The sequence below is a fragment of the Prinia subflava genome, chromosome 10 (genome assembly GCF_021018805.1).
Source record: "Prinia subflava isolate CZ2003 ecotype Zambia chromosome 10, Cam_Psub_1.2, whole genome shotgun sequence".
NCBI classification, from domain to species: Eukaryota; Metazoa; Chordata; class Aves; order Passeriformes; family Cisticolidae; genus Prinia; species Prinia subflava.
In genome coordinates, this window is record NC_086256.1 from 29,173,021 (window position 1) to 29,200,256 (window position 27,236).

Sequence of the window (27,236 nt, forward strand, 5' to 3'; positions counted from 1 at the left end):
GGTTGGGTTTTGGTTTTTAAACACATGAAGCATTCCTTTACAAGGGAATTTCTGCAAACATGAAACCAGAAAACTAAAAGTAATGGAGATACAGCTATAGCTTTGAGCCCTCCAGTCCTTTCAAATATTAGGCTACTGGAAAAGCACTGCAAGGGAGAATGAAAGGTGAACAGAATATGCCTATTTTCCAACACCAACCCCCTCAAACACCAGTCATGGTCAGAAACTTAAAAGCAGGAATTCTGAAAGCTGATTTTATTCTCTTTGGAGCTCCCTGACATCACTGTTTTTAACATTCGGTTTCCATAAATCCACAAGTGTCATAGAAGATGTATGGCTTGACTCAGGGAGGAATGTGCCATCCTTTTTGAAGTCCTGCTTCCAGCTTTGTTTACTACTGAACCATTGAAATATTATGAAGCGTTAACTGGCCTATTATCAGAGCGTGTCTGTTCCCTATCAGGGTCCCCTTTGTCACTGGCTTCCGTCACACCTTGTATCTGATTAACACACTATAGGATAACACAGAGCTACACAGATCTGCTTTGTGTTCTCTCACAGCTGATGAAAAACAGATTTTCCTTTTCACTTTAATGTGGTTGCCCTTTAATTGGGTCTGTAATAGGGTTCATTTGATGTGATTCTTCAGACTGAACTGAAACTGCAGTACAATAAATAGAGTGCTCATTATGTTCAAGGCTCTACTTAGTGATTTGTTACATTCATCATTAAAAACCTACTGTTTACATGAAAGATTAAATTAACCATTTATTAAGAAAGAAAAGATTTATCTTGTCAAGCTATCAAAAGTTAGGCAAGCCGTTTTAACTCTGTGCCTCTATAAACCAAGGTGAGAAACAGATGTTAGGGATCACGTTCTGCAGGTGTCTACCACACCTACCTTAGGGCAAGCACCACTGCAGGGCAATTCCTTCACAGGCCACGAAAAGAACATCCTTCCACCACTTACACCTGTGCAACCTGGAGTCACTGCCTCACAGTCAGCTTCATTACTATAAATATATTCTGACAGGAAGCTCACAGAAATCTGGGAGCTGAAACTAGTGGCAAAGCAAGAAAAGGTTGATACCCTCTAAATTTCAGTGGCTTCATAAAATGGAGGGCACCCTCAAAGTTCCTCTATTGGCAGTAGCAGACTAGAGAAACCTTTTTCCCTTGCTTGTGGAGGAATGTAAGATATCTCATTGGCAACCTGTTATGTGAGTAACACATCAGTGGTTTGGCTCACCTTCCCAGTCCTACAAATCCAGAGACCAGGCAACAGTGCTGAAAGGGAATCTGTCCAAGGCAGGATTATGTGAAGACAAAGACAATCAGGACACTCTTGCCCTGTCTAAAGCTGCCTGTGGTTACTGTGCTGCAGGCAGAGCCACAAGAAGCAACCAGCACCAAAGCAGACTGCTGGCAAATTGAACAATGAACAGGAAACTCCAGCAGTTCATCTGCAGCCCCTGCCCCTCCTGCCCACCCCTCTGTTTCCATGCTGCTAAAGGATAACAGGGCAACAAGATGCACCACAGAAAGGGGTCCTGTCAAGTGGAGGGAAAACCTTTCTTCCTGGAGTGACTACAGCACCCTTCACGGAAAGAGGACACCAAGCTGGAGTCAAAGGTTATCTATGTTCAGAGCATGCTGCCTATTCAAACAAAGCCCACACCAAATCCCTGTGGCCTGCTCTTCCTTGACTCTAAGGGAGCTGGCCAACATCTCATCCAGCTGGCCCCAAATCCCAGAGCACAGAAGGTTCACGGCACATTCCTGCTGCTTATGTGAAATTCCAGCATTCCCAACTTGGAGGATTTCTATCGGGGAGCTTAGCTAACACGGAGAGATGCAAGCTGTTCATTAACAATGAATTCCCTAAAAGGCAAACATTATTTGCCATTCATTACAAATACCCAGGGCAAAGAACGAGAGCTGGAAAAACACCTCAGGCATGAGGCCCTTGCCAAATGCCATGGACAATGCTGTAACTATCTAAAAGATGTTTTTACTCCTGCAGGAAGTATTGTGAGCCACTCTTAATCATAAGAGAAACAAGATGGTACAGCAGGTCTGGATTGGAAGCTGCAAAGGCACTGAAGAGGAAAACTGGGGGAGAGGGGGAGGGTCAGACTACAGAGTCCTAGGATCTGATGATGGTTAATTAAATATCCTTTGAATAAATGAGGAAAATAGTTTGACTGCAATAAAACTGAGATAGGAGCAGAAAAAGAGTAAGAAACCTGAGAGATTAGCAGCCCCCTTAGCTCTTGATAATGTTGCCTAAGGTGAACAGAATAAAACCATCTCAAGTAAGGTGACATCTCTTTTCACATGCTGGGAGTTGCAGTAGTCCAGGCTTCTGAAGCAGGGGAAAATGGAAATTAATTTCCTTGAGACTCCTATACCAGCTGCTGATTCCAGGCTTTGAACTTAGCCCTGAGAGTTGCCCCACTTTAGGGGTACAACACACTGAACTGGCTGCTTGCTGCCAAAGCTCAGCACATGACTGAGACTGAGGCATTCCTAAATCATCAACTCAGACTTTTTTTTGACAAAAGGGATATCTTGCTTCTTCTCCCAGTGCAAAGCTGAGACTGCCCAGTATATACTGTGCTAAAGCAGCACATCTGTTTCAGTTCATCAGTGGCACAGTCCAGCCAAGCTATATTAAACAAATCATCACTAGTGTAACATATCCATAATTTCTGTGACAATTACTTTACTACAGAAAGCATTTCTCCCCTAAGGCTTATAAGCCATGTGATTTTCTCCAGTGCTATTTCAATCACATTATATACAGCTCATTGATGAGTGAAAGAAGCATTTGTCTCCCTGAGTAGAAATCATTTTCAAATCTACTCCCCACCATTTATTTTCTGATTTCCATCAGAGGACCTATTCCTGTCAGCATGTGTGCAACAAGAGTGAAAAGTGCAGATTTGCTTCTTGTGGATTCAGCACAGATAAGAAGCTCCACCACTCTTGGAGACTATTCAGACACCTCAGCAGGCACTGCTGGTGTAAAACTGCCCCACAGCCAAACACCTCTGTGTTTACAGCCTGCTTTAACATTCCTTTAACACATATCAAGATCTGAGCTTCTGATAACTTCCTCTCTTAAATTTCCTACCATCATTATTTTGAATATGTTGCATTTTTGCTTGTGATTTTTTGTACTGAGAGACACAAGTGCAACCAGATTCCAACATCATTAAGAAAGCAATCAAATAATTAATGGTTCTCTTTGTCTTCCAGAAAGGAGAGCACATTATGTTTTCTGTTCCCCTCTGTTTATGCAACTTATAACCCCAATACCCATATAATAAAGCCAGAAAGAGCTTCTTGGAAAAGGAACTCCTAATTCACCAGCTAACACCATTTTAAGTGTGGCATTGCTCCACAAGCAAAGAAAAATATAATTAACCACCCTGCAAGCTGCTCTCAGTATCTTTGTTGTGTCCTCCTCCACAGTAACATGTCATTTCCTCCCTTTATTCCTCCTCAAGGCCCTGAAAGTCCTGTCCAGTGCTTTTTGCAAGTTGAGAAGTCTTTCCCATCCATTATCTTAGCGCTCCTCACTGACTCATGGTGAGCATAAAGATTTTGTGTTGTCAGGAAGGGAAAAAATGCCAAGTACATTTTACTCAGATGGTAGTATTGACTATGAAGCTGTATTTTGTTATGTTTATTCTTCTAGATTCTATATATTTTGCTTAATAATATTAATAGCAATTTTTCACTAACTAGATTTTACAACACACCTCACTGCAAAGCTTCCCCATACAAACAAACCAACATGTGAGTCACCTGGAAACTGAACTGGCCCCAAGGTAAAACAAGTGTTGGATGCACTCAGATTGTCCACCCTCACTCAGAAGATAAAAAAATCCTTCCACTGCTTCCACTGGAGATTGGAGATATTCCTAGAAATAGCTGATTGTGTTATGCTGAACATGATGCCCATCATAAATAAGTACTCAGTGCAAATTCATCTGAGTTTAAATCTAGTCCTTAATAAATAGCAACAGCAACTCTGCCACTGGAGCAAATCTTCATTCCATACCTCCATGAAGAAAAAACAGAGCCAGATAAAAAGAATTCCAGTTCAGAAAATCTTATGTAATTTTACTGGTTTAAGGGGAGTAATTAATTAGAAGACATTATTAATGAGTATAACAGAAGAGGGTAAACTAGATTATTTCAGTATTTTGCAGTGTAAGTTAGGCTTTACACGTTTCAGAGAACAAGCTGCAATACAGATAATTAAACTGAAAAAGGAACAATGTAGATGACTGAAAAAGCAATAGGAAGACAAAGGTACTGCTGCTCTTGACTTAGTTAAATTGTCTTTGACTACAAAATTTTACTTCATAACAGCTACTCTATACCTAAAGGATGTACAGTCCTTACAATCCTCAACAGCACCTGATAATTTAGTATTCTTCCTTTTTAGCAGTGTAATACAACTGTCCCAAAAGTTTACTGTGATCATGGATAGTTGAACACACTGTGTTACATACCCAAAGGAAACCTATCCAAAAGGTGAAGACAATATTAGAGTCATTGTTCCCCTGGCAGGGAACAGCCAGCATCAGGATCACTGCCACATTTTCTTTTTGAAACAAATACTGGCATCAGGCAATGTAGAGAAGCTGAATAAAGCTGCTGGGTAACAAGAGCCATTTGTCTGGAGAACTAAGAAATAATGAAAGCTAGGCACACTTATGTAATGTGATTAATTTATTGAAGTCTAAAAGCACTTTTAAAAAGTGTCAAATTAACTTGTATGAATTTTCAAAGTACATACACTTCTTAGAAGTTTGATGCACAGCCTAATGATTGTCATTGTGCTCTGAAAATTCATCTTTTATCCATACGATTAGAAAGTTGCACAAGAAAAATACTTTCAAATTGCAATCCATTTAGTTATTTTAGAATTGTCTTGTTAAGAGGCCGTGGAAGGATAAAGAAAGTCAGACCTACCGCGATGATATCCAGAGTGTTGTCACAAACCTTGCGGATCTCAGCATTTTTGTCATGCATCAGGTCTATAAGATATGCTGGGGCTTCTGCAAAGCAACTGTTAAGGAGAAAAAATTTTTCCCCCCCTCACAACCCTGGGTTCTTCAAACTGCAAATCTCACTAAGAAGCAGAGGCAGGAATTTTTCATCTCACGTAGCAAGAAAATATTTTTCAAATGTTGGTGCTTTATAATTCCAGAATTAGCAACTTCTTATTTTCAATTTTTTAAAGCTAGCAACCTAGCAATCCAAACAGGACACAAAGAACAGCCACCCAAATGGCTTCTCAGATATTCCACCGAGAGTAAAGGCAAAAAGAACAAGAAGAAGTATTCTTTGTATTGTTAGCAATGTAATCACTAACTTGCTATCCCTCCCAGGGCTAATTCAAACCCATTCTGAATGCTTCAATAAAATTTAACATTCAGGTAAGGCCATGCAACATATTTGTATAATGGTGCAATGCAAAAAGTTTGCCTATGTTCTACATATGTTCTTCTATGAACAGTGAATTTCATTATGATTTGCAGAACAAACTCAGACAGTAAATCAGACTGGACAGCAACTAATGAGTCAGTGATGCCCCTTCTATTCCCCTCCCTGTGTCAAAGCATACCAAGTTTTAATCTTTACTATTAATCTTACAGTCCCTTTACATGCTTAGGCTGCTTGGGTTTTTTTCAGCTGAAATAAACATTTACAGAGAAACCTCTGAGATCATGAGGTTACTGCAAGAGAAATGGAAGTCAAACACGAGCAATGGCAAATTAAGTGCTGCAATTCTAGATGCTTAATCTGTAAAAAGATACGTGTTTCCTTGATGATGACATCTCTGGTGGCTTGGTGGAACACCATCTGATAAAATACATAGATGATCTGGCAGACAAACTCATCATCTTCCTGCTGAGCTGCAAGGAGAAAAAAATTTCCACCACTATTTCAAATATCAGAAATTAGAATCTTTTGACAGTTAAAGAGTTGTGAAGGTTTGGGAAAATGTATTAGACCACTACTCAGAATCTATCCCTAATGGAGTAACTGCTCCTCCTTCCTCATACAAGCAGCAACCCCTGCCTTGCAAGGAAACAGCAATGCCAGTTCCAGCTCCTGCTGTGCACAGGTCACCTCAAACACGGCCAATTTACCGTTCAGAAGCACGATGAGTGCAGGGATGATTCCAGATTTAGCCAGCAGAGCAGCACAGGAGTCATCCATGGACACGGTCCCAATCATGATCACCACTTCCAAAACAAGGTCATCCTCGGCAGAACCTGCTGGGGCAGAAGGCAGCAAGTAGGAAGGGTTACCTCTCTCAGGAATTCCTAATTTACTGCAGTTGTGGATTTATCTGCAGACATGATTCTGTTCTTCAGTGTTATGCTTTCCTAAACAACCACAAATTATAAAGGTAAATAGACGCTACTCTGAGCACTCTAAATATTCTTTGAGAGACTGTGCTTTAGAGGCCCAACCCAACTTTGTCCAGACCTGGTTTTAGCTTGTCCTTGAGATATGGAACCAGTTTGTATTCCTTCAGCACAAGTTCCCAGTCCAGCTCTGGTAAGGTCAAATTTGCAAGTGTTCCCAGGCATTCAATCACAAATTCTTCTTCTTCATCATTTGATACTTGAGCTGCTAAATCACCAACATATTCCTGAAAAAAATACAGCAACGACCATTACAAAGGAATAGTCTGGGTTTCTGAAGAACTCACGTCTCAGCCAAACTAAAGCTAGCTCCCAAAAGAAAACTAAAGAGACTTTGCTCCTGAAATAAGGACTAAAAAGGCAATTTCAATTCCAGTTGATGAATAATCCAAGAAAACATTCTAGCACTCTTCCTCTCCATCCTTTCACTTTCAAGGGATGTGGATCATTTGTTCCAAAGTTCCAAAAGTAATTACTACAACACAGAATTTAAAGAAGCTCTTAGAAAAAAAGAAAAAAAAGAAGATAGAGAAGACCATCCTGCATTAGTGGCAGTAATGGAGCTCTTTACCTAAATATTTAAATAAGTAACTACAAGATTTTCTGAGGACACGAACAGGGGAATAATGGCTTCTATTTACTCACTTCATTCTGCTTTAGGACAATTTGATATTTGATCCACATTTTAAGAGTATGTTTAAAACATGATTAGAATGGTGTGTTTTCCTCCTTTCTTTTGAAAGGGTGGCTTTACAGGATCAATATTTAAATATTAAATATTTAAAATAAAGTATTGGCACTTTATTAAAATAAATATTAAATAAAGTATTTATATTTAATATTTATTTATAAATAAATAAATATTAAAATAAGTATTAAAATAAAGTGGGGCAGGGCGGGGGAACCACCAGATTTTTCTCTCTAGGTCCAAAAGCAGAAATTTAGGATAATTTAATTGTTATGATGTTCACCCCAGCAGCTGGGCTTGTTTGTTTGTTTGTTTGGGTTTGTGTGTTTGTTTTCAAACTTGCTGGATAAGGCTTAAGATCTGTTTTCCCCATAGTAGGGGAACCAAACTCTGATCTACCAGCTGAGATAGCCTTAGAAAACAAAACAAAAATCACCCCAGGATAGACAAGGAAACTTAAATTGGATGCCCTGCAAAACAAACCATGGCAGCTCTCCGGAGCCAGTCCTTTCCAGAAGGATAAAAAACAGACATCACATTAGGTAAGACCTAATACTTACAATAAACTGGCTTTTAGTTGGTCCATCATGTTGTGAAATATTTCTGATCATCTTCATCAACAACGGGTCCTTAAACTTCAAGGCCCGCTTCATGAGCATTTTCAACCCATTTCCTGAAAAAAAAAACCACCTAGAAAATCCTCCAAAAAAAATTTAAAAAAGAAAAGGAAAGTACTGGCTGATCAAAAATCAATATGCACCCAAAAATATGCTTTAAGCTTTAGAAGTTTACAATGGAAAAGTGCACAGCAGTTAGTCAGGCACAGATTTCTCTCCCCATTCCATGCAATAAATACTTTGTTATGCTTTTAAAAGTTTATTTACCAAAGATCAATGCATGGGAACAGATCTGAAGTACTTGACTGCACAGAGCAAATCCCAGTGTTAACATTATGCTTCCAAAAGATCACCCTGCCTATCTAAAAGGTGCTGCTAGCTTGAGTTTCACCTTTAATATAAAACTGGATCTCCCTGCTCCCCCTTCTGCAGAGCTATGCACAGAATTTTAAAGTGGAATTTCAGGCCACAGAATCTCTTGATTGCAACTGCCCCCTTTGAAGGCCAATAATTGACTGCAGCAGTTCCTAGGGAAAATGTTGAGCACAAGTGAAAGTTGGAGCTACTGAGCAATATTGTTTCATTTAAAACTGCTAATATGAAAATAATGAAATTTTAAAAGCAATCCAGAGCTACTGCAAGAAGTGCTGAACTATCTAGACCATGAATCAAAATATTAGAATGCAAAAGAAGCTCAATTATAATAAAAAAAATTATGGAAAGATGCAACTGAAAGACATCACTGCTGTTCATTTGATACTGGCAGGTGAAACACCCATCAGCCAAAGATGGATTTTAGGCATCAGGCAGAATAAACCCCTGATGTCTCTATACAGTCATAGTTTCCCACAGCAATGTCATCAGCCTGTTTTTCAGAACTGTGTGCAGGTACAAGGGATGAGGGATTCTCCCTCAAGTGTCATTCCTGCCACCAAGGGCAAATGTAAGGAGGGTGTGGCCATTTGCTTGCAATCATTACCCAAACACATGCATTTTATTTTTAAAAACACATATATACATTTATAACTAACTAAAATATACATAATTTACATATGGAAGTATAACAAAAGAAAATATATGAAGTGTTGTTATCTCCAAACCCCCACCAAAATCTCAGTGCAGTTACCTTCACAGATAAGCTGCACATTTCTTTTGTTGGCAGCAAGGTTAATACAGAAAGAAATGAGTTCCAGGTCAACTCGCTCATCAGGACATTCAAAAAGCATCTTCATTAACTGCCAAGAAACACAAGCACACTTGGTTCATTAATCTTTCCAAAACAACAGAAAAGCAGTGTTATGATATCAACTACAGTACCTCTTTTAAAAATTAGTATTCAGAATTTCTACAGGAACAGTGGAAGTTACAAGGGTCAGGGGCATGACATTATTTAGGAATAATAATCCTTATAAAGCGCCAAAAATGGCAATCACTCATCACCTTAAATTAACTTAGTTACATTTTATTGCTACCACTGAAATTTTTGTTTTACTGGTTTTTAGTATTTGTGAATGCATAAATTTGTTTAGAAAACTTAGGTGAATTTAATATATAAAAAAAGCAACCCACAACTTAATTCCGCAGAAAGTCAGATTAATACCTATTAGCTTAATAAAATTATGACTCTAAACAGATACTTCATTGCAAAATAATCCTACTACTATTTTGCTGTGAGTTACTCCATTGAGAGGTAATTTAGCTGTCCCTGCAGCAGTGTCCTTTATCTTTGCAGCTTCCAGCTAGAGCTGAACACTGCCACATCCCACAGACTCCTCAGCAGTAATCCCATTCTTCTGGTAACATTAATGCAAGTAGACAATCACCTACAATCCTGTTCAAACTGTTCAGCCAATGTCAGTGAATTCCCAGGTGATTCCCAAGGCTCCTAACCTATGGATTGCCATCATTTTACACACCTGGCCCTGTATTGTCCATTACATCACAGGCTGCCTATCCTGGCTCATTTGGTTCAACAGGAACAGGTTTTGAAATGGCATTTGGAATATACGAACATGACTAAAATAAACCCGTTTCTTTTCCCTCTGGTTCCAGTCCTGGCAGACAGGCCCTGCACAACTTCAGGGCTGGGGAACATCACCCTGTTTGCTTCTCAAATCCACTCAGTTCATAAGACACGTTTGGATTATAATGCCAGTAATTATAAACCAGTGATGACAAGACTGAGATTACTGGAGGAGGAAACAACTAAGCCTACAGATAAGCAGGACATAAGGTACAAAAACTGTAGCTCAGAAAGGGGTGGGAGGACAAGAAAGCAACAAATAATCATTGAATTTAATGATTAACTAATCGTTAAATATTTGTGTGCTTGCCCCCTGGTGGAAAGACAAGTTTGTAATGCATTAAAAGCTAGGGAAAGTAGGTAAAGAATCCATTTAAAGAGGAGAAAATAAAAAGAAACAATAGGATTGCAGGAATTCCCTCTGAAGTATTTTACTCCAGCCATTCTGTATGTTTACCTATTATCAGATAGAAGGCTGTCATTCCAAAGGGACCCCAAAAAAACCCCAAATAAAAACTAGATTACAGCATAGCTATTTAAGTCTTTCCTGAGACTTTCATGTACTCGTTTAAAAGCTATCATTGATTTCTTCCTCCCTTTCTTAAAAAGCTAGAATCGGATTTCTCTAGGTTGCTTTAAGAACTTATAAAATCCCTGGTTTATTAAATCCTTAAGCCTGACAGTCACATAAGAGGGAATTAACAAAGAAAATTGCTATTTAACAAGTAGAACACGAGCATTCAAAAATCACCCCCTGCAACTCTTCTGTTACAAAACCTTTAAAAACAGATTTTTAAAACCCTTCAAATAATTTGAAGGGAAACATTCCCATTACTTACACAATACAAAATCCATGGAAATTAAATGTTTAACAAGATGGGATTACACTGTTAATTACTGAACTACTTCTCTATAAAAAGAAAAAAATATCCAGTTTCAATTAAAGCCGTTCAAATTTTAAAATAATAGTTTCATACGAGTTCCATGTTTCCCATTATGTCTTCATTTAATTTGATTGTTTCTTGTGCCACTTCAAAAGGAAGAGTAATTGCTGCCAAATAGGAAATATTAAAATTAAATTTGTTCTGCTTTTACTATGTCCATTGTCATCTTTTACTGATTTAACAGGAAGGCAGTAAAAAGACTGCAGCATGTGCAATGAAGAGGCAGTAGTGTTCAATCAGACAAGTCCCATATTGAGTATCAGATACCACAGACCAGCACTGAAATCACTGTGTCTAGACTCTCTGGCACCTGCCTTCACTTATTTACCAGTGACCAGAGGCCAACCCCCACAGCTCTGTGTTCACATACACCTCTGTCCAACCCCCTCCCCGAGCCCAGCTCCAACATCTTTGAATGATTATGCCAGAACTGCATGCCTCAGGAATCTCTCCTGAGCGGCTACTCCCCAACTCTGCTGTTTGAAGTGATGCTCTGGTTTCTGAACTTCAGCAGATAATGGCGGACAGGAGCAAAGGGGGCTGTCAAGAGAGGACGTTTACCAGCATTAAGCTGAAAAGAAGCTTAGAGATCAAAGAGGGGCCAAACAGGACAACCGTGGTGGAAAACATGTGGGCAGCTTTGGAGAACCTTGCACACCGCTCTGCGGTAAAATATTAAATATCACCATGACATCACTGCCTAACCATGCCCTTTGATTGGCCAGGTTATTAGCAATAAAGGCTTTTATAAGCATCTGGATGGCATTTGCACCTATTTAAACAAAACACGCATTGCTGAGGTCTAAACAAGAATGAACTGTTAATACTCACTTTTAACTGTTACTAGAGTAGCACCCACTAACTCCTGCACTCCACAAGGATGTTTACCCGGACAGCACGCGCGAGCCCTCGGCGAGCACTTCACAGCCACAATTACCACTGGGGGCTGCTTTCCCAAGCACTTGCTACAACTGCTAAGCATTAATTATCATTTGCCAGTCTAGATGAACACCTTTCCTCAAAAAGAGACAAACCCACGCAAGGGCATATACCACCACTGGAAAGAGACTGGGGGTTTTCTGGGTAGAATTAGATAGCAGTGAGTCCTTTTAGAACAGTCATTTTCTTTTCCTGGTGCCTTATCCACTTCCTAATGCTTTCTGCTACCTGTCTTCCTTGATAACCATCCTAAATTTGAACATTCATTAGTAAAATTTAAGCTCTGGCTGCTCAGATTCTTTTTGGACAGTGAGCAGATGTGACCTGTGAAGCATCAATAGCCATAGTTATGCTTCCCAATGTTGCTGTTTACTTCACTGAAGCCCAGTGAAGTTGGCAGAATTGTTTGTTGCTCCACCAGTTTGGACACAGCTCTGTATGCACCGGGGGCCTGGGAGTCATACCAAGATTCCCTGAAAGCCATCACAAGCAAGTCCTGGTGCGGGAATTTGAGTTTGGCTGGTAACTGCTAGAACACAGCAGATCCCTTATATCACACAAATGCCTTAAAAAGGAATTGCTTCTTGCAGTAGAAACGACAGCAGGATGCTTACAAGACCACTTTGCAACATATATTAGGTATTCTCAGCAGTTCTCCCCTCTCTGTTGTCCAAAATCATCTTGTACACGGAAAAACTTCTCTGATTTTGCCATAAGATAATGACCAGAAACATTCTGATAACGTCTCATGACAACTTACCATTCTGGAAGTATTCGATGTTAAAAAGCCATTTAGCAGGAAAGAAGTGCACCATGGTGCAATTCTTAAAAAGCTACCAGAGAGCTCTTACACTTAGGCAACACCGGGTTTCTCAACGCCAGCCTCACCAGGGCTGAGAAAAAGGTCAGCAAGACAGGACTTGGTATTTGAGGAACACAAAAAACCCAAACCAAAAACAAACAACAAAACACACACACACACAAGAAACCAAACACACCTACAAACCCCTAAACCCCATGGTATTGTGTCTGCTTAAGTCAACAAATTAACTATGAAAATGCAGCCTGAAAGATCAGTGAAGAGCCTTCCACAGTCATCAAGTCTCCCTTGCTGTACACGCCTGCAGTTGGAAAAGGAATTGTCATGTAGGAACGTAACCCTCCTTGGCTGGTTTCCAGTTCATATCCTGCAATGCAGGAAACACTGAAATTTTGATACCCAATGGGATCAGGCAAGAATGCCTTCTAAAGGAAATACTTTCCACTGCATTCCCTAAGGAGCTGCTCTGCACAAGCTTTAATCTCTCTCAAGCTTTCCGATCTTCTGCAGGAACCCACCGGGTCACCTGTAATTTCAGCGGTTCACTGGTGCAGCTCAGGTGTCGGCAGCAGGGACAGAGCTCGGTCACCTGTGCCTCTGCTGGGGACCGAAAGCCCAGAACAGTCCCCGCCTGAGGAGGAGGTGCCTCCCTGCCGAGCAGCACCGTGGCTGTTCCCCTTGTCACCTGCGGGTGTCAGTGCGAGCTCTGCCATGAGCGGGGACCGAGAGCACGGGGATGGATTTTATCAGCTCATCACATACCTGAGGGATACAGTCTGTGTATGCAAACATCGACTTAAAGCAGTCGTCCATGCTGATGTGATACAGAATGCAAATCGCTACTTTTTTGTTATTTTCGTTTCCTAGAAGGAGAAAAAAATATATTATTAGGAGAATTTTTAGCTGTTGTTAAATGCTCAAAAGAGGAAAATGAGAAGCAGAACAATCCTAGTTAATAGAGGAAAAATTTAAATCAGAAATGACACATTAATGAAAGGGTCTTGGCCTGGCCTAGCCAAATGAACCCCATATTAGTGCAAAGAGGGAACCAGGGCAATGGTAAATATCCCTTCCTCTTCCCAGCATCTCAAAAAACTTCCTTAACCACTTTGCAGGGAATATATTTTGTGAAAGGAATGCTTAATAATGACTGGTGATCCAGAGAAAGGCTTAATCAGTTTTCAGCTAGACAATTAGAGATGATTTAGCTGTGGATATTCCTACTGAAATAACAAGCATGTCTTGAAGTGAAATAATAAAGAATGTACAAATGCCAGAGAGAAAAATAAGAACTACCACTACAACGTGTTGTAGAAGAAATCCACTGCCTTTCAAGCAAATCATATGGTAGTTGTTTTACTCTCCTATATAACAATATTATCCCATTGGTGCCTTTTGTGTTTCATACCCATCAAAACCTACATTAGTGTATTCTCATAGCAGCACTCACCAAAGAGAAAGACTCTCAGGAAAACTGGAGAAGTTGATGTGAGTGGAGTGTGAGGTATTTAACTGAAAGGTTCTATAAAATCATTTTACACAAACACAAATGTTTAAGAACAACACAGACAGATTTGCTTCTGACTCAGTGCTGAAACCCAGACTGGGCATTCTCAAGCTCTCCTCTAGCCCTGCACGAGCAGGATATTGGCTATATATGGGATGAACCCTGCAACTGAATGTGTACGTTAGTTAAACCAGGATGTAATAAAGTCACCAACTCCCAATTCATTCACAGTTCCTACACAACTCATCAGCAATATCCTACCTCCCACTTCTACGTAAGCTAAGTCAGAAAATATCTGTGTAATAATTTGGCAAAGCACAAACACCTCAAACAGCAACCAACACAGTGAAATTTTCCTTCTGCATGCATCACTGGGAGCTGAAATTTCCTTTATTTCCTTTGAGCAGCAAGGATATGATGCCTTTATCCTGAGAATGAGCCTTTTTCAAAACTGAATTATTCAAAGAGACCCATGAAACCCCTTTGGCAGCTGCCATACAAGTGAGTGAAGTATTCTTAGCCACATTAAACCTAAAATCACAGCTGACCTTCCAAATCCTTCTAGAGTCTTACCTGCTTGAAAAAACATAACTGGTATCACAATCTTCCACACATTTAACAGCTGGAGGAAATATAAGGCCCAAATGTGAAAGCTATTCTCATAATTATGAAAATAAAAGCACAGAAGGTACCAGCAAACAAAATGAAGTGGATGTTATCTTTAGTGCTTCTCCTGTGACTGGTCATCTTACCTACCTATTCACCTGCAGAAATATAGGGAAAACTAATTTCATGAAAAAAACTTCCCACACATACAGGCAAAGGTTTCTTCTATACAAATTTAGTAGTTTACAGAAGAAATTATTCCTCGGGTTTAAGGAAAAAAAATCTGTTTACACTGCTCTTTACACTTTACTTCATGCCTGTATTTAGGAGTTAAATACAAGACTCATGTTACAATTACACTTAGCTAGATAATGCAGGAAACTGTGTGTGAAGTAAAAGATAAGCCAGTATAAAAGAGAGAAAAGCTTCCCAAAACATCAACAAGAAAAACTGGAACGAAGTTAGACCAGACCTTCACTGCCAGACCATTAACAAGAATGATGCTAAATTTTACTGTTTAACCTCTGTCTTTTGTGGTTTTTTTCTTCCTCTTTATTTTTCCAAGTTTCATTTGTGCTAACGTAAAGCATCAGCTAAGGTAGAGTTTTACATTTGGTAAGCTCAGCAGCTTCCGGGTATCTGGCAATATTAGTGGCTTATTTTCAGTCATAACAGGCTGACATAACAGTAAAGGCCTCCTGTTTGCTTTTTTAGAAGAAACTCTGCATGACTTTCTAATCCCTTTTTTTTCAAAGGTCCAGCTGGTCACAATAACCCTTCTGATACCTGAACACCACCTTGGGTGTCAGTGCTAAATTACAGCACTACCTTCATTTCAAAACTACCAAAAATAATCAGATACTAAACATAAAGTGTGAAAAATACGTGAAAACCAAATAAACTTATTTTATCTGAACAAACTCCTAAAGAGTTGCTTTATAATGACTGGCACTTAAATAATTCTCTGAAAGTGCATTCCATAAAGTAGATTTCATGACACACAAAAGGCAAAGACAGCTACACTTTCCAAGAGAAGAACTGAATTTAAATTCCTCCTTCCTGTGCATTTATCTGACCAATTTTCCCTGAATTGTCCTGTCCTATTGTCAATAGTGGGAACAGAGAAGGGTTTAAAGCATTTAAGTCACAGACAAATATTGCACAGCCTCAGCAAGGAAGTACTTTTCAACTGTGTGTAAAACACGTGAATTCTACTAAATTTAAACAAAAGTTAACAAATTTAATCAAAAGTTAAGATGACAAAAGTTAACTACAGAACTAAAGCTGAAAGCAAGCAGTCTGCAACTAATCCATCCTTTTAAGTTTAATTTTATTTTAATTTCCCAGAAAGGAAGAGATTTCAGGCTGATGTCTCCAAGTTTCACTGTTCTACTTTCCCTATGGATGCACTTTGGTGAAGGAAAAGCAGAACTTTGTGATTTTTGTCAGTTTTCACACAAAACAGCAGCAACTCCTGATCCACAGAGTCAAAAACTGCAAGCAAATCAAGAGGGGGTGGTTGTCCCTAAGCACATTTAACACAAATGTTCATCTCATGCTCACTTAGAAGCACACAGGCTGCTGGAAAGCTGACTGGAGACCAGGTGAGAAGTAGTTGGTTGAGGATGAGGGAAGAGGACAGACACAACAGCTAAAGCATTTTAAATTCAAAGCATCACCTGCAGGCTGAAGGTTACACAAAAGCAGAAGACATGACAGACTTAAAACCTACCAAGCCAGCTCTCATCCTTTTACATTGGTACTTCACTTCCAAAAATATGAACTGGCAGCTGCTCACTATTACTTGAATATGTCAGTACCAAGCTTCCTTTTTCTAATTATTTTCTACTCATCTGAATGCTAATTAATTAACCCTGAGTCACGCATTGCATAAAGACTTGGCTGTGAAAATTTCAAACCCTGCCCAGCACCTGGCTGGAAAACAGCTTCCAAAGCACCCAGGTGATGACTTTTCTGCTATTTTTGACCACTGCTGAAGGCCACACGTGGAAAAGCAGACATTGCAAGAAGACTTCCTTCTGACTGGGTACAGTAAGGATCAATTATTGCCCTAACTAGAAAAAGCAAGAGGAAAAAAAACCCAAAACCAGATCTCTGCCAAATGTGTTCATAAAAATCACCAAAGTTTTGGTGGGGTGCCAGAAAGTTGTAGCCTACAAATTCTGTGAGTTTTGAGCATCAAGGTTTTTATGACTGAAGGTGGAATAGCCAGAACGCCTAAAGCAGTAAGGGCAGCCCTGGAAAATAATGGCCTAGTCATTACAGATTCTTCTGGTATTTATGGCAATAAAACATGAATCATAATGAACTCATTGGATATTAAACATGGGGGTCACAAGCACTTTGATAGGATTTCCACAAGAATCTACCATTAATTAACCAAATAATTATTTGAAAGTGTAACTGAATTAGCCTTAGTTCTTACACAGCCATTCCTGAGAAATTGGTCATTCCCAGCTGAGTGCAGTTAATGCCTTAACAAACCAGTCATTAACTGCAGTTACTGATTTTGTGGGAATTATTGTGTTATAAAATACACTCAACAGTTTATAGAAACAATACTTAGATTTTTTTTTTTGCAGCTGTAGTTCAGCTGGAGCAGATGGGATGGAAAAATATCAGGTCCCTGGGGCTGTTTTCACAACTAGTTTTCTGCAAATTAGAGAGGGAAATAAATACATGATGGGTTCTGAGTTCAAAACGGCTTCAGATTTTTAGCCTTTGAACATTAATAAGAAGCCATGTGCCAGTTCTGGGGACCAATGCCTGAATTCCATTTAGTTCTTAGTTCTTTAGTTTAGTAAATATGGTTAAAGATCTAAATAGTATTAGTAGCAGAAGCTAAAGAAAAGATATGATTTCTTGGTCACAAGATCAAGTCCTACATTTTGGTTAACTGTGACCTTAAAAGAAAAAATCATCCATTAGCTCCATGACAAAAAGAGAAACCCTAAAGCTGTAAAACTGAATTACCAGTCTTTGTTGCAGCAGCAGCAACCAGCTTTCAAATGCTAAAGTAAAAAGAATATAAATTATAGAGTAAATTATTCAAACATAACACTATCAGTAAATCAAGCAGCCATCACTTCTAATGGAATAATCAATGTCTCCACATTAGATATGAAATAAGCCCTATCACACTCATGTGCAAAACATTAACAACACTAAATCAAAACCAGAACACAAATGAAGATAAATACCTGTTAAAATGGCAGAGTGAATCTTTATTTCAGTTTCAAACTCTAATACCCTAACGTGACGTGCTGCAGAATTAGGCAAGTAAGAAATCTAGATTATTAGGAATGCCACAACCTGAATATCAGATCTATGTGCTGTCTCACCCTAACGTCAGAAAACAGATTAATCAAGAGTTTATTGAAATGTATCACAATTAGCAGTGATTTTAGGAAAAAAATTGATAGAAAGCTATCTCCACATACCTCTATCCCATATCATTCCTCACAAGCAGCTCTGAAACAGTTGGACTGAGTTAGTCCATGTGTGCTTTAGACACATATTGATTTGATTTACATATGTAAATATAAATCATATTGGATATATCAGTTTATTTTATCAAGAGAAACTGAAAGAATTTTCAAATCTGCTCAGACTCAAGGAGACTAGACATTGTAAATAAAACATTATGATAGTAATTACATACTACTAACCCCTCTTGTGCCACCTTTATGTTATTTGAAACTGGCTTCATACCATAAGCCTAATTCAAAACCTCAGTGTTGCCATGGTTGGGTTTGGGGTTTCATTTTCTGAGGTTTTTTTTCCCCTTCACCCAAAGAACTCAGTACATGCCACATCTGAAAGCTGGTTACACTTTTTTTCCTAGGAAACAAAGAAGTTTAATGATGAATCCTAAAGGACTCAAAATTGACTAATTTGAGTTATTTCATGTTGGAGCCCAAGGAAAAAATGAAGCTGCATGTCTGGAACTGCAGGCTCCATTTCTTTGCCTGGAACTCCATGCAAGACAGACTGAAAAACATTCAGTAACCACCTCAGTGAAGCACAGCCACTCAGAAAGACAACACAGCACAGGCACTGGGCAATTAACACACTGCTGTAATTAGGTGTGTCCTTTTTTGAGGCTAAACATACCCCATTTCTGTCCTTAGGAGGGGCTATAACCAGTCATACTTGAACTCATGTGAAACTGGAAGCTGATTAGTTGCAATATCCCATATACCTCACAAAGCAGAAAGAAATAAACTAAAAATTCAGATTAGAGAGAAATCAAGAGGCAATAGGATTATCCCTGGATGATGAAGGTAAAGCTGCCTCTCTTTTCTCCACAAAAGTATTATGTTTTGGGTTAGGCTATGACCAAGAAAGAAAGCAAGAGATTAAAAAAAGAATTAATGACACTTGTTATTATCAGAAACTAGAAATCAGAACAGGTTCTTAGTCTGATTCAAACTAAGGGAACACATACTTCCAAAGTAAGTGGAAAAAATTCTAAGCAAAGATCTTCTAGAAGTCTCCACCACACTACGTAGATTAAATGGAAATGTATAGGACATGTATCATTTTTGCCATATCTGCACTATTATTTCATTAAAATGTATCTACTGCTACAATTAAAATTACTAGAAAATATTGAGACTTTTTGGATCTAAGCACACTCTTTTAATCTAGTTTGGAATTCAATGGGAAAGGAAATAGGTGGAGGTTTTCTGTGCTCCTGGCTCCACAGCAGAGCATCTCAGCTCTGAATGGATGGTGCAGCTGGATTCCAACACACTCCTGCCTGAAGGGGGAACAAACCCAATGCAGGATGCTGCCTCCAGCCCTGAGAAAGGAATGATTCACCACTCTGAAATGGAAACTGCTTTTACCACTGTTCTGAAGATGCTGAATTCCAAAGCTGAGGTTCAAATCTACTAAGCCCAAAAAGTAGAGTTAAATATTGGTTGAGCTTTCGAGTCTTCCAGATAGCAAGAACTGAGCTCTGTATTACTCAAGCACCCATTTAAAAGGATTTGAAGAGAATATTTTCAACTGACAAAGCATTTCTCACCTCAGCAAATGCAGATGTGGGTAATCTACAGTTGGTCTCCTGGACTGCAACAATCATTTAAGAAACTCTTAAGGAAGGAACAAACTTATGAGTTCAGATGCTTCCATATGTCTTGAAGGAAAGCAGATAGTAACCTTGTCCCTTACACCTGAACTTGTAAAATCCTCAGGAGCTCTAGGACTACTCCAGCAGCAAAATTGTTCCATGTGGTCCTTTGAGGCCGGCCCTCTGCAGCCTTCACAACAGCTCTGGAAAAGGTGTGTCACCCTGGTTTTGAAGACTTTTCTAAGCCTTCTGTAATGTTCTTCAAAACCAGACAAAGGTGACAAAGGTGCTCCTCTCTTCCACCCTGGCCCTCTTTATGATGATATCACCACAGATCAGGAAGATTTGCAGAAGTGCCCCACCCCTTCTTTATGGAGATTTTTCCAAGAAACCAGAACTAGTTGTTTGTGTTCTGTCATGCTTCAGGCATTCAAGTTAAGCTCTGTAAAGCTGTCAGATGTCAACAGTTCAGCAGAAGATTAGATTTACTTTTTACTGTTAAGTATTAATTTGCTCTTGCAATAAGCTCAGAAACCATTAAACGCTTTGAATTAATCAGTCACATCTTGTAAGCTCCACAACAGAAATACTGGCTCAGGGGATCCTTTCCATTCGTGACTTCAGTGAATTTCCAACAACTCAGCTCCCTCATCTCTAGACTGCTGCCATCTCTCCACTCCTGTCCTTGCTGCAGCCATGAGCATTTTTATTTTCAGCCTACACACATGAAGTTAGTTTCCTATGTTCCACTCAAGTTATTCTCTTTACTAGAAAAGCCAGTAACACAGGTAAATTCACTGATATGCACTTGTCACCAGCACACCACAGCAAGGAGCTTTCACTCACCTGATACTGATGAGTCTCTACATTCAGTTCATACAGATTTCTCAAAATGAGAAGTCATTTCTTCTTTAAAGTTTGCTGTAGAATCCACATTTAAGGTATCTAAATTTAAATGTTGAGTTCTAAGATATATTGTACACCTCTCCTTAAGTCACTCAGACATGCTTAGGTCTATCTGCACTTCTAATAAGGATTCTGAAAATTATTGTTAAGACATGTTTTTGCTTTGAGGGTTTTTTTATGTTGGGGTTCTTTTTGTTTGTTGTTGAGGGTTTTTCTCTTTTTTTAAGCCTTGGCTATACTCACCACAAATGATAAAAAAACTACCATTAAAATAAATCCCTTAATAATTGCTGCTTGCCAACAGACTGGTCCCTGTAGCTGAACTGTTACTTAATGTGCTTTAGCCAGCCTTTACTATAAAGGAATGGAGACACCCCAGGCAATATTCACACAAGTAGTATTGGAACCAGCTGCTGCAGAACCACCTTAGGAAAAAAAGGTTTCTCAATTTAATTGGGAAAACAGGAGGAAGCATAAATTTTACTGCCATTAATAACTTCAAGCAATCCCGATATGACTTTACCTCACCCTGATGGCTGGACATGTGCTTTTTGTTAGGGTCTTTGCCACATCTGACCCTTATTGTTTGCTCACTTGATCAGGTAAGAAAATGTATGTTTCTTTATAGGATAAACGAGGCCTATTAAAGTCAGAAAAAACACTGCAGTAGCCTATAAGAAGCTCCATTTTTCAACAGATGTGTGAAGCTCCATAATAAGTTCATTACAAAAAGGCCAAGTGAACTCATAAAGAGAGCACATCTACTTTAAGCCTTCTTAAAAGAAACTTTCATAAAAGGAATAGAGCATTAAAAACCCACAGCACTCCGTTAATTAGAGAGCAAAGTACTACTTGGCTTTTAAACAGCAGTCACCACATATAATCCAGCTTGGCTGCATACCATATCAAGCCTTGACTGTTAAGAAGCCCAACATACAACTGTTTGGCAATTCTTTGATTGCTCATTAAACCCAACTTGTAAAGAATGGAAAAATATCAGAGGAATTTCAGCAGTTCCCAGAAAAGATTCTGTCAATGAACCCAGTAAAGACAGGCTCTCCACTGAGGACTAAATGTGACTGTCAGTGCTACTCTCTGCTCTGGCTTCTCCAGCTTAAATGAACAAGTCAGAGAAGTCTGACTGACTTTGGAGTTTGCACAGCCCTTGAATTTTAATCTAAAATTAGGTGGCTACTGCTCCTCCTTGTGCTTATATTAAGTCTTAGAACAGCAAGAAATTAGGACCATCATTCCAGGATGCTCACATTAGTAAGGCAGAGAGACTGGGCACAATCTGTGACTGGCAAGACCATACTGTTGCCGCCTGGGGCTGCCCACACTGTATTTCAGAGTGCTGTGTAACAAACACTCATGTGCTTGGCTGAACACAAATCCACAAAACCAAACTGCTTTGAGCCACTGTACTCAGTGCTGGAAAACATAACCCAGGATGTTCCTTACCACCTGAAATCTTGTTGAGATTGACTACCTTGGCCCTGTGTGGCACTTTCACAGCTGTATGGACAACCCTTTTGCACTCCATGTTCTGTTTGGGCCTGATCTGCGGCTGATCCTCAGGCTGATCCTGAGTTTTGTGACTCACCCACTTTTCAGCTCATCTGTGTTCAATTTTTAAAAGCAGATACTAATTGCAAGCAACTGAATAGATACTTAAGTCTGACTTCCAAGCATAACGGGGTTTCACTCTTTCAGCATGGCTCACACTGGGGAGTGAATGAAAAGAAAATGGCATTTCAAGAAGATATGTATTGAGTACCCCTAAGAACTGTCCAGCAGCTCCAGGAGAAGAACACACACAACACCAAAAAAAAAAAGTTTGTTCCCTGCAGAGTCAGACCTACTCCTTTTACTCTTTGAGCAGCAACACAGTTCCCACTGTAACAGCTTTTGCAACATTCCCTGTAATTTGCATCCTTGGAGAGGGATACCTCACTGATGGAAGGAACCAGAAACGCCAGCACTGCCACGGCACAGGGATGCTGCCAGGAGCTGCTTCTGAGCAGGGATCCACCCTGAGCTGTTCAGGCTGCCTTAACCCCACAGCAGCACTCAGCTGGCTCTGCTGCACAAACTGCCTGCTGTTCTCATGGCAAATGGGGAACTATTTGTCTCACTTCACAAAGGGTAAGAAATAACTCAGACGCAGCATAAAATAGCACCCTTATTAGAAGACTACCAATTACAAGCTGTGCCTATATTTAAGAGAGCTGTACTAAAAATTTTGTATTCAGTTTAGCCATTTAACTGAAAAACAAAGTGGATTTGGTCCAAACAAAAAGTGAGGGGGGTTTATTTTTCCTTGTAGACAATGTTTTGTTCTGTTTGCTGCCAGGGCATTAACTTTAGAAGCCAACCACATATCCAAGAGAAGAATTATGAAAAAGGGTAACATTTCCCTTACGTCCAACAGTGGAAGAGCATTTCCAGGGATCAAGAAAACATACTGGTATCCTGTTTTTAAGTTCAGGTCTATGTTTCCTCTGTTTTCCAAACTCTGTCATACCTGGAGAAAGTCTGCTCCACTCCCCTTGAATTCTGCCATGCAAAACCCAACGAGAGCACTCTAAGAGGGAAGCAAACCTCCACAGAGTAGTGTGCAGCAGGCTGCTTTGGTCTCTCTTTCCAAGGGGATGACTGCAAAACACTGAACCTGTGTTTTCCACATTTCAGGCAAACATCTAGTTTAAACCACTTGGTGAATTCACATGAATTCTCACCTTAGGCAACTGAAGTCATACTTCACATATATTGGCACAGAAAGGAAAGATCGCTCTCAACAAAATGTCTAAGTATTAAAACAAAGCCACACTACAGAAAACCTTCTCTGCAGGGCTCAGGTGGTTCAACATTTAAAAGGTTTTCTTAAAGGATGGAAGTCACACAAAGCAACAAAACCTCTTTCCATAGCTCCTTAACCACCCTATGTATGGAAAAAGCTGAACACAGCAGACTGTATCTTACAGGCCTCCACAGCTCTGCTCCAGCTTCACATCCCAAATGTGAAGCCAAACCTCCCTTAGCTGCACAAAGCTCTTTGAGAATCCCAGCAGAACAAAGATCAGCTGTGGCTGATTAATTTGGGTGCCTGCAGGGAGCAAAGGGAGCCTTGTCATATACATATACAATACTTGAGACTTGTGAAGAGAAGCCACCACAACGAGCGAGTGGTGCTGACTGGCACAGCTCCATGGGGAGGCAGGCATTGGCACTGGTAAAAAGAAAAAGCTAATTAAAATGGAAACCAAGACTTAAGCAGAATTTCTCATGTCCATGCTTTTAACAGCAGCCTCAACACTCTGGAGTGTGATTGAAAGAAAGAAGATGGTCCTTCTCCATTATATCCATGGCACACTTATTCCATTCCTGAGAGCTCAGCTGGAGCCAGTCCATCCCCACTGCTTCAGCCTCTACCTCCATTTAGAGCCCTCCTGGTCCCAAGCAATTCAGTGTCCCTTGGGAAAGCAGTGCATCTTCCAGAACTGCACACTGCATTCACCTCCATGCTCAGCCCTAAACCACTGCCTACCAAATCCTTTAACTCTTTGCCATCTCAACTCTCCCCTTAAACACCCACTGCACTTAATCTGTACCCACCCCAAACCCAGTGCTAGAGACTCAGAGGCCCAGCATGCACAAATGTTAAATTTCAGGAGTTGAGTCAGCACGTTTGACCTCTTGGCATTAAGAGTTGTACAGGGACTTGTCAACAGCTGTTGTGCTGTGTTAGCACTTGGAGAGGACCTGCAAATGTAAACTGAAGGGTACTGACTTGAATAATGTGTGTTTAATACCCAAATAACCTGTATAAATGGGGCATCTGGCACATGGCTCTTTTATTATTCAGCCTGCAGACTTCTTTCAGACAGGATATGCCAAGTGATGCATTTGAGAATTGCTTGAATCACCACACCAAGAAAAGTCCCACAAATCACAATGATGGCTTAAAGAAATAAGAAATAGACCATTTCTCCCTAGGTTTTCTAGTTAGCACATCAAAAGTAAGTATCAACCAATTCTACAGGGAGAAGCAAGGTCAAACAGCACATGCCTCTATGAAAAATTAAAAACAAGAGAAAGAATGGCTGAATACTTCCAAGATGAGAAAAGAAACACACTGTGAATATTCTGGAAGTACCAGCAGAACTTGCAGTAGATTACCCTAACAGCCACTTAAAGAAGAGATTTCAGTTTTAGCAACCAGTTCTTCAGAGCTAAACAGCCTTCACACAGACCTAGTTACAACTCTAAGAGAATGGCATTTGAAAAGCAGTTCTCCTCTCCACATCACAAACAGACTCCAGAATGCAGATCTGAACTGGTGAGTTCTGTCTGACTCTACTGTTAACTGGGAATTTCTGGGAGCAGGGACTTCAGTGATTTGTGTCATGCCATTGCCTGGGGTGACAAATCCCCTGAAGCCCCCCTTTAGATCACCACATTATCTGCTGTATGAACAAAAAGGACAAGTTCCTGCTCCAAAAAGCTTTCAGCCCAAGCTGAACCAAACTAACTAACCAACCAGATCCTCTCTCAAACAAGAGGAAAGAGATTTCCTCATCAGCTTCCATTTCTCAGTTCACTTTACTACCAAATAACATTGTCTTGAGGATAAAAAGATAAAGAAGAGGGATTTCAAATGCCAATTTTCATTGTCCTAGCTCAGACCAGTGCAAACATAGTAGTGGGACAGAAGGTATAAAAGGATGTGAGGCATTTCAGGTTGTACCAGGTAGCTGTGATATAACAATTACCAACAGGATTAAGGCTTCCAAAGCACTCTAAGTTTTCATGGTCTTCACTCAACAGCAATAGGGCCATATAGAGGTTGAAGTAGAACTGAGGAGACAAACAGCCTCAAGAGACTTCAAAGCCAGAGGAGAAAGCCGAGATTCACCACTGCATTGCCCTTGCTCCAGCCAGTATCTGGATACACCCTCTGCACTGGATTTAGCACATCCCAAAGCCAACAGATTTCAGAAGACTTCAGCAATGTCTTGCATGAGTGATTCACACCAGACAAGATCCTCTATTCTCACTCAGCAATCCTTCGAGCCAAAAGCTGCTAAACCTTTCGTGCATCTACCAGAGCAGCCTCCAGGTAGTATCAGCCAAAGAACACACAAAAAGAAATAAAATTCCCTCCTCAGAACTCCAGCATACAACAGTGATCAAACAGAACAATCCTCTGCTTTTTCCAAACTCCTTATTGTTTCCATGGTTTTCCCCTAGAGATAACAAAAAGTTTCACTTGTAACTGATGTACTTACATCATCTTAACACAAGACTGCCAAGCTGAAAGTCTAGAAATCAGTACTGCCTAGACTGAAAATTAACAAAATTGGGAGATTTTCTGACCTATCTGGACAAGTTACAAGAGCCAGCAGGTATATCAAGCTTCATTAAAAACATTTTATATATATATAGTTTGTACCTTCATCAGCTAGGCTCTGTGAAGCTTCTGGCTATTTTTCCTTGCTGCTACCCCAGAATTTCAAACATCATTCATGTCAGCTCATGTGGCTTGATTTTCAGGTAGCCACTGAAGTAATATTGAAAGACTGCAAGATTTATTCTACAGTTTAAGACACCCTAGAAGTAAATCCACTGGAAACATTCTAAACTTCTGTTTAGACCTGTGTGTGACAAGATGATGTGAATGCTGAGAAGCTGGGAGTCGTGAGGAAGTGGCAAAGGCAAAAGTGACACAGCAACTTTTAGGTACACCATACCACGATGCAAACAGCTGCACTGAAATGCTGAAATGTCTGTGTTAGACCAAAAGGAGACGTACCCAGGAGTGCAGTGAGCTTGGGGAGCAAACCAACATGGACCATTTTACTTCTCAGGCCTGTGTCAAAGGAGAGATTCAGTAAGAGTCGAAGAGTGATATTCAGCAGGTCTTCATGCTCACATGGTACCATCTTCACAAGTTTTTCAACAATATCCATTTCAACCTGTATTTCAAAGAAAAAAAAGCGAAAGCCATAATCTATCCAAACTCACTTTGGCTTCAGTATCCAATTTGTAGCCATAATAGTGACTGTTAATGCATTTTCATCTGAAGCAGTTTTGCTTATGCCTCTGTGGTTGCAGTCTTCTAGATTGGGTTACTGGGAAACATTGATTAAAAAAGGTTTTGAACCAACCAGTTCAGAGGTCTTGGAAACATTCCTCACAGTTGGAATACTGCAGGAATGTGGTGAAGACATGACCTGCAAAACTAGATTGGGGTGAGCATACTCATTTAAACTTTAACACATGCAATCCTGCAGCAACAGCCAGTAGAGTCAAAGATAGACTCAACCAAGAAAGACAGAAAATTGGCATCCAGAAAGAATTTGAGACCTTTCATTATGAATTTCAAATGAACCCCTAGACAGAAGTGTGCATGTGCTCTTAGAAGAGGCATGCCATCCTGCATGTTAATTTAATAAAAGCATGAAAGTCATCTTGAAACATGTATCACTTTCCAATTAAAAAGTGGAATCCAGGAACTGAGAAGTGGTATCAGTTCCTGAGATCATGTTCACTTTACCAGCCAGAAAACACATCTGAACTGGCAAGACTTCAGAAAGTTTTTATCATGTTTTAAGCAACATTTCTGTGCTTTTA

General features: G+C 39.8%; 1 protein-coding gene across 3 annotated transcripts in view; it reads right to left on the reverse strand.

The window, feature by feature from the left end:
• The window catches only part of KIFAP3 (kinesin associated protein 3), a 67,606-nt gene that overhangs the window by 27,122 nt on the left and 13,248 nt on the right, over positions 1-27,236 (reverse strand). For 2 of the 3 annotated variants that reach the window (XM_063406636.1, XM_063406638.1), the window contains exons 10-17: positions 26,416-26,578; positions 13,249-13,349; positions 8,887-8,995; positions 7,704-7,816; positions 6,517-6,682; positions 6,174-6,302; positions 5,838-5,936; positions 4,990-5,075 (exon numbers count right to left, since the gene is read on the reverse strand). In XM_063406636.1, coding sequence (XP_063262706.1) covers positions 4,990-5,075; positions 5,838-5,936; positions 6,174-6,302; positions 6,517-6,682; positions 7,704-7,816; positions 8,887-8,995; positions 13,249-13,349; positions 26,416-26,578 — 966 coding nt within the window. The remainder of the gene's footprint in view (positions 1-4,989; positions 5,076-5,837; positions 5,937-6,173; positions 6,303-6,516; positions 6,683-7,703; positions 7,817-8,886; positions 8,996-13,248; positions 13,350-26,415; positions 26,579-27,236) is intronic. The other variant, XM_063406637.1, reaches the window with a different exon arrangement.